This window comes from Falco cherrug, chromosome 4, assembly GCF_023634085.1.
Source record: "Falco cherrug isolate bFalChe1 chromosome 4, bFalChe1.pri, whole genome shotgun sequence".
Lineage (NCBI taxonomy): Eukaryota > Metazoa > Chordata > Aves > Falconiformes > Falconidae > Falco > Falco cherrug.
The window spans coordinates 71,353,136-71,361,153 of NC_073700.1; the positions used below are offsets into that span (position 1 = coordinate 71,353,136).

Below are 8,018 nucleotides of genomic sequence, written 5' to 3' on the forward strand. Positions count from 1 at the left end.
CTCATATACCTGCATCTTTGGGTGAGCCAATAACCTGAGAAACTCATTGGACACCTGCATGGTAGCTGTTAGGCAGTTGATACTGGAATCAACCACTGATTTCCAAGGATATTGCAAGCCACTCGGGGAGCTGACTGCTTTCCAAAAGGGCCTGAGTGCAAAAAGTGAGAGACCTGAAATCCTGGGCTGTGCCAGCAGGTTTGCTAGTCGGTGGGGACCAAAGCAAACTGAAGCTTACCAAACTGGTAACTCTTTTGCAACATCTCAATCTTTTCTTATACTCTCTCGTACTCTTGGTACCTGCTAAACTCACTACTGACAGAGGAATAATTCACTAAAATGCATTTCGAAAATCCCTGCTTTGAATCCTTTAAGCATTGTAATTCTCAATTATATAGCCCAGACTGCACTCTGAAGTGATAATTAGGCATTAAATGCTAACAGGATTATTATGGAGATTTCTCCTGACAGCCATTTAACACCTAATTAGGTGTTAAGGCCATAAATTTAGGTTTCTCGGCAACATTTAGGGCCTTAATAAATTTTTTTTAAAGTTTGATATTACCAGCTTGTCTTCACAACTGTGTCACCAGAGTCATGTAGTCAAGCTGCCTTAAAGGAGACAGCAGTAGCATGTTGTATGCCATGATGCTCTAAGGATGAGTGAGCATCCTTCTGAGTGAACAAAAAATTAAGTTTTTTTTCCAATTTTATGTAGTTTAATAAAACACTTAATCTCTTTCCCCAGTCTTTGCCCGTTTAAGGGAGACATATAATCATGGCTCAGAGGAAAACCCATTCTCTGCCTTATGCCAGATATAGACTTACTACAATTTTTCTTAAGTGGACCTTTTTTTAAAATAAATTCTTTAAAGGACTAACTGCTACTGACCTTGTTGTAATAGAATATTTTTCACTGGTTTTTTTGGAGTTAAGTTTCAAGGCTCAGTACAGAAATCATTGGAAACAGTTGGAAGGAATAAGATTCTCAAATGCAGAGACCATTCCTTACTGACCACTAGTTTTCTAGTTTGTGAAACTTGAAAGAATTTTTTGTCATGATAGAACCCTCCCAGTTGGTTGATTCGATGTAGTGCATAAACAATGATGCTTTTTTCGCCATCATCTGTGAACACTTGGAAGACATTAAGGAACCACCAAGAAACCACATAGCTCTAGTTGAAAATTGCTCTTGGTCACAGCCTGCAGGGCAACAACATTACAAAGCATGACAGAGAACAACTATACAGAGCAAGACTTGAATACAGTTCAGAGTAGGCTTGTCAGGAGAGGTAGTGATCTCCAGTATTTAACCAGGAGCTCATTTCTCTGTAGTGTTTAATTTGCGCTACCAATGCTAAAGGCAGAATCAAGACAAAAAGTGTGTTTCTAGCATGTGAACAGTAATAATCAGGTACTCTCTAGTGTTTGGATTAGATGATCCCACATTTCCAACATGTGACAACTGACCTACTCATAGTGTGTGGAGAAATCTCCATCTTCTCTGAAAATAACTTCATTAAAAACCCTCAAAAAAACATATGAGATGGACTAAAACTAATACAGAGTTGTTTTTCTCAACTGGGAAGCAGATCAAAGTTTGCTGTCTCTTAAAAGGTACAGACAAGGAGTACTAAGCATTAACTCAAACATTTTTTTTTACCTTTTTTCCTTTAAATCATTGTACCAGAAAAATTCAGCTAGATATGGTGACATATCAAAAATTACTGGTAGGGAAAGTGAATATTATCAGTGATGCTTGAACTTTTCTTGACTTCTGTCAAGAGGTGGGGTAAGGAAAAGAAAGTGCTCCTGGGAATTTTAAAATGAGCTCATTTTGTTCTGCTGTTAAGATACAAGGGGAAACTGTTACCTCTGACTTTGAATTCCAGCAAATGATAGCACTTCATTGATTATGAGTGGAAAGAAGTACTCTGTTTATAAAGAAAATGGAAATCTTTGCTTACATGGACAGAGGTGTAGAGAAATTTGGCTTAGAAAATGATAGGACTTTGTGTTTTGCTTAGATCAATCTTTTATCTGAGCATGCAAAAATGAGTATTCATAAAAATTATTTTTGTAGGCTTTTTGAAATCTTGTCTTTTTTATTAGATAGTAATATATTACTAATTTTTAATTCGGGGTAGAATCCTAAAGAAATGAAGGACATTCAGGGAGATGGCAAAGTTAATGACCTGGATGAAGACTGTGCTGCTTTTCTGTCGTGAAGACACAGGAGAAGCCATTTGAGAATCATGCAGATAGGGAGCAGAAGCACAGCTAGCCATGGCTGGATGTAATGAACTGTTACTAGTGAATATATGAAACAACAGTTGGTGTATTTCGAAGAGGCAGTGAATGGCTTGAAATCTCTTTGTATGAGGACTTTGGACAATGTAGGTTTACAAAAATAATTATTTTGGTACTCAGAAGAAGGGGCTGTATTCACTCTATATTTGACAGGGTGGAGGGTGTGCTGTTTCTTTTTAATGGGTAACTTGTGATTTCTCTGCCTTGCTCCCTCTGTTCTTTTTACTGTTTTTTTTTTTTTCGTTTTCTTTGTGCAAAGAAGAGAAGAAATCTATCTCTGTTTAAGCTTGAGACTTTACAGCCTTGTTTTCTTTCCTTCAACAGAGAACATACAGAGCTATGTATGACTACAGTGCCCAAGATGAAGATGAAGTTTCCTTCAGGGATGGTGATTATATCATTAATGTGCAACCGATCGATGATGGCTGGATGTATGGTACTGTTCAGAGAACTGGGAAAACAGGAATGCTTCCAGCAAATTATATTGAGTTTGTTAACTAATTTTTGTCTCTAGTCCTTTGAGCTTTATTATGATTTACTCTAACCTTTTAGAAAAAAATCAGAAGAATCTTTTAAGCGCACATGTTCATGACTATCACTGCTGTAACAGTCTGCATTCTCACTCAGAATCCAATTTGAGAGTCCTTTAAACTAAAGATAAATAATCAACAAGAAGCTCAGAGCTTTGAAAACAGCATTGCTTATAATAGTGCTCCCTCAAAATGAAAAACATATCTGGAAGCCTGGTGCTGCCAGTCCTATAAAGATTTCAGTCAGTTAGCTGTAAAGGGGAAATATCTTTTCCCTACACCTCAAAGATATTGTTTCTGTTTATAATAACAACCATAAAATCAATTCACTTCTTATGGCACTCTGAAGTCACAGGAGTTTGAACACATCTTCAAATTATTAGGGAGGTGTTTAATTTTTGAGCAGTTAGCATCCTAATAAAAATAAAAACGTTGAGTAGATAATTCAGTCATTTGAAATAATGGCAAGTAATATGCTAGTGAAAAAAAACCCTCAACACCCACAAATAAAACACTCTACTGCCCTGCAGCCTTACAATAAGCAGGTCTATTCTGACAGCAAAAATTTCCTGAGTCTTGCATACTCACATTTATTCCCGGATTACCCATTTTCTCTTATTTCGAACATGACCTCTTCTATCAGCTTTGCTTGCATCCCAGTCCATCAGTTAGATCCATATCTGGAATCATGGTTCTTCAGTATCTTTTCCACAGAAAATTCCTTGCAAAGACTATCTAGAATATAAAACCTGTCAACTCTTCTGTGTCCTTCTGGTAATACTTAGCATTTAAATAGAAACTTCCATTAGGGCAACGTACAACCAATACTTCATGTTAGTTCTTTTACCTTCACCTGTACTGCTGTAAATAAATATCCTGTGTGAGGCCCCCGCGCTGTGCAGTCACACAAAGCCTGCAGTCATGTCCCTCCTCCTTACCACAGGTAGCTCGCTTAATGGCTGCTTTGCTGATGAGCTAATGTACCTACCCTGCTGCAGAAATACTTGCACCTCCGCTGAGGAGTAGAGGATAGCTCTGGTTATTGTAGTGCGTTTCAGCTCAGTGGCCTATTGCTTCAGTTTCCTCAAGAAATCTTGGTGATCCAACAGTGGGTTGTACGCTTGCCGAATGATTAATGAGGGAGAAATACTATGTTTTCTTTTACTGATTTAATCTTTCTCATAACTGACACTGAAAGGAAAACTAACCAAACAGAAGTCCGACATACTGTATGCCATCATGCTTCAGTTTAGCCATCTGTAGAAAACAGTAACAATATTTTGCTGACAAACCTTCACATATGCTATTTGGTGTCCGTTAACTTATGATCAGGACTGAGAGATCCAGGTCTGACTGTGAGGCTGGGGAGAGGTGACATAATGGATCTTTAAGAGGGACTGTGTCAGCAGGCTTGGGTCACAGGGAAGTTGCTTTTGCTTTGACTGGGTGCCAGGAGGATGCCATGTTCCCTCCCAGGGAGAAACTTTGGGAGGAAGGACAAAGGAGTTAAACTTTCACGTGGGAGCTTACTCATGTGGATGCATACATGTCTAAGGAAGAAAATGTTTTTGCTGATAGTATCATTTGTGGTGTTCAGCCGTGTGCTGGAGAAGTTAATTTTGAAGTAGCTCTCAGAATGTTGAAGCTGCACTGGCTTTCTTCCATTTCTGAAATTTTGAAAGTAGAATTAAATATAGAGTTTAAAGGCAATTTTATATTTCTCATTTCACAAAAGTAAGCGAGCAAGCCTGCAATAGCTATTTAGAGAATAAAGAAGGCAGGCGGTATGGATTTATTGTGTCAACTGAAAGTTGTCAGTGCCAATACTTCCTAGTTCTGTTTTTGCACACAATTAGGAATTGGAAAGCTTATGCAATTATTTTTAGGTGATGCTAACACAGGGCTAATACCAGATGCCAAACAGTGTGGAATGACTGTATTAAAAAAAATAAATTAAAAAATGCCCGTGACTGTGGAATTGCCTGTGCTTTCTTGTCAGCTGTGTAATTTCAAGGCTAAAGCTGACCGGGGGCGTCTACCTTCAAGAATTGTGGTTTAAAACTAGGGATGCAATACTGCAAATATGCAGTCTGTATGGGTGACACTGCTGTCATTTGAAATTCTTAAAAGTTTTGTGTGTAGAGCTGCTGCTGTGACACACCCTTATGAATCACTGGTGACTTCCACATGAAATTAGCAAGCTTTGCAAGTCAAATGGCTTTCTCAAAAGGGTGATGTGGTAACCTGAGCTAGAAGCTCTGAGACAAGCAGTCTGTTTCTGTGTTGGTTTTCATCACCAGCCATCAACAGCAAGGAGAAGAATCTCATCTTACAATGGCTGGCACATTTTCTGAGGATGCTTGATGCAGAATTGGCTATCACTTGCTGCTGTACTGCTCTATTAGCTGTGTAATGCTGACAACAATAAGGACAACTTGTCAGTTTGTTAACCAGATATGAACAAAAAGAAATATAGGGAATAGATACATTGCATCAAGTTGCAATTTTTAGTGACTTATAAAAAAGAAAGTCTCCGCCTATAAATATACTAGCATTCTCCTTAAATGAGGAGATGGCTTGCAGCGTTGAGCACTGTATGCGTAGGGAACAGTAAATCAGAAAATGAACGTTCGATGACATTAGAGGACTCTGTTATGCTAAACAATGGAAATAAAATTTCCTTTATTAATTTTGAATATTCATCAGCCTGGCAAAACAGCTAAAGCAATTTGCAAAATAAAAATGTCAGGAAAACAAAACAACATGTGAATTGTATTTCTCTTGAGAATGGTATGTCAGCAGAATTACTAAGAACTGTTTTAAGCTACTCATTCATGTAGTCAGGTTTTTATGTTGTATATGCTTAGTAATCCGTGTTCATATGGAACAGTTCCTGCTTTTTGATGTAAACCAAACTTTAATGTCATTATGCAGTTTTGTTCTAGCAGTGCTATCAAAGGCCCAAAATTATCAGAGTGCAATTATAAAAATGATGTTTTTTTAAGATCTAAAATTTGTAAGATAGGGAGAGTAAGTCAGCAACTAAATTGTGCCAGCTCAGGTTTTACAAGGTGTACACTGGAGCCTGTTACATGCAGTGGGATATAGGTGTGAACAGATGTTATATGCTATCTTGTCACCTTTGAAGTGTAAATTCCTTTTAAACGCAGCATGTTCCCCTCACTGTACTTTTTTTATGCAGACAGCATTTTTCTGGGGAAAGGAAAAGACTTTTAAGGAGCTGAATTTCACAAGATACTCCAAAATTCAGGTTGGAAGTTCACACATTCCCATTTTAAGCATTTTAGAAATAAAGAAGATACAATGTGCTGTAATTCTTGCTAACACAAGTATAAATGTAGAAAACAACATAGAGCATATTCATACATATATACAAGAACAAATGGGTGCCTTGCTTTTCATTACTCTTTCTTGCCTGGCTAATTTTCATTTTCTAAACAAAGCTACTTACAGATATCACAGTTGTAATTTTTCATTATGGAACATTAGCATTTAATCTTGATGAAACAGGGTTTTCTTGATTACATTTGGCATACCATAAACCACTTCAGCAGATTGGGATTTGACAAAGGATCACATCCCATGGATTATATTTTTGACAAATGTGTCCCAAGTGTTCCTCGGGGATATGGAAGGTCTCTAATACTTAGGAAAGGTAATAATTCTAGTTTTTATAGTGCAGCGACTGCATGTCATCTTGTACAATGAAAAGGAAATGACAAATACAGAAGTCTGTGGCAGAAAGTGGTACAGGGTATAAAATGTTAGATTTTAATTATGTTGATTAATACTCCATTTAAAATACAGAATACGCTTTAGTAAATGTTTAAATAGTATACTGAAACAGACAAAAGATGCTGTTGAAGTTCTCCAAACTGATATGCTGGCAAATACAAAGTACTGGTGAGCTGTAGAAGAATAAAACATTTTGCAATGCTTTTAGTGATTTTCTCCAGCTTTATGCCATAGGAACCTCATCTCTCCTTTTGAAAGAAAACCTGAAAGCTATATTTCCTAAACTGCCTGCACTACAACAGTATATTCAAAGGAATTTCATATGCTTCTTGTGTCTGATAAATAGAATTTGCATATTGTACTTAAGTTGTAATCCAGTTGTTGTTGACATTTGTTTAATTATTATTATTTTAGGGGGGAAAATAAGCTATACTGTAGCATTACAATCGTGTATTTAATATTACTATTAGAAATTGCTAGACCATTGGAAGACAGCAATGACTGTATTGACATTGATTAGCATGATGTGGAAACCCTCTCAGCTGTTGGTTTTTGCAGTGTGATATAAAAAGCAAAAATGAACCGCTGTGCAGTTTGGCTTATGTTTGCTTTAAAGTGTGTAAAGTTTTAGTTATTTTGCAAAACTGTACTGTATTTGGGAGTATACAGTTATGAAGGTAACAATTGTTTTTCAAAGGACAGATATACTTACTCTTGGATCATATGATGTATCATCTTAATTTGGCTTTTGTTATGCAGAAAGTTAACACCAGCTATTAAAATATATTTTAGTAGAAATGCTTTAATTCCTGTTTTTTCCTCTACACTGTGAATATTTAAGCCTTGGTGGACTAGAGCAACATCATGCTGCCCAAAGTACTAACCTATGCAAACTAGTTCACATTTTAGTTGATGTCACAGTGGATGTAACATAACAGTTTATTTTGCATAACATTGAACGTCATTCAAATAAAATATTAAACTCAGCACTATGTATGTATTATATTCATAAACAATACTCTGCAAAGCTACCATACCCATTAATATAAGCGATCAAAGATATATATTGTTTTAACTAAGGAAGCTTTGAGTTTTCAAACATAATTAGAATAGTTAGCACTATTATTCTTCAAGCTTGATCTCAAAATATAGTTTCCCAAACCACCATTTTATTTCAGAAGTGCCTTCTCCTTGGAGGGTTAATTTTCTTTTTCTGTCTATATTTGTAATCTTCAATAGAACAGTGAGTTACATTCCATGTCCCTTGGTTTGTTTAAGTAAGCAAAGGTAGCAAGTGAAGGAGGTCTGCTTATATGACTAATACCAGTTTCCTGGTTTTTGAATGGGCATTTGGTTAGGTGTGCTCTCAGTGAAATGCTAATGAAAACAAATCAGATTACTGGCCTCTTTAAGACAATTTTA

At 36.6% G+C, this 8,018-nt stretch overlaps 1 protein-coding gene across 2 annotated transcripts in view; it reads left to right on the forward strand.

The window, feature by feature from the left end:
• NEBL (nebulette) overlaps nucleotides 1–7,585 on the forward strand; it is a 269,845-nt gene extending 262,260 nt beyond the window's left edge. For both annotated transcript variants that reach the window (XM_055708682.1, XM_055708679.1), the window contains one exon: nucleotides 2,635–7,585. In XM_055708682.1, the coding sequence (XP_055564657.1) occupies nucleotides 2,635–2,811 (177 nt within the window). In that variant the 3' untranslated portion in view covers nucleotides 2,812–7,585. The remainder of the gene's footprint in view (nucleotides 1–2,634) is intronic.
• The last annotated feature ends 433 nt before the right edge of the window (nucleotides 7,586–8,018 follow it).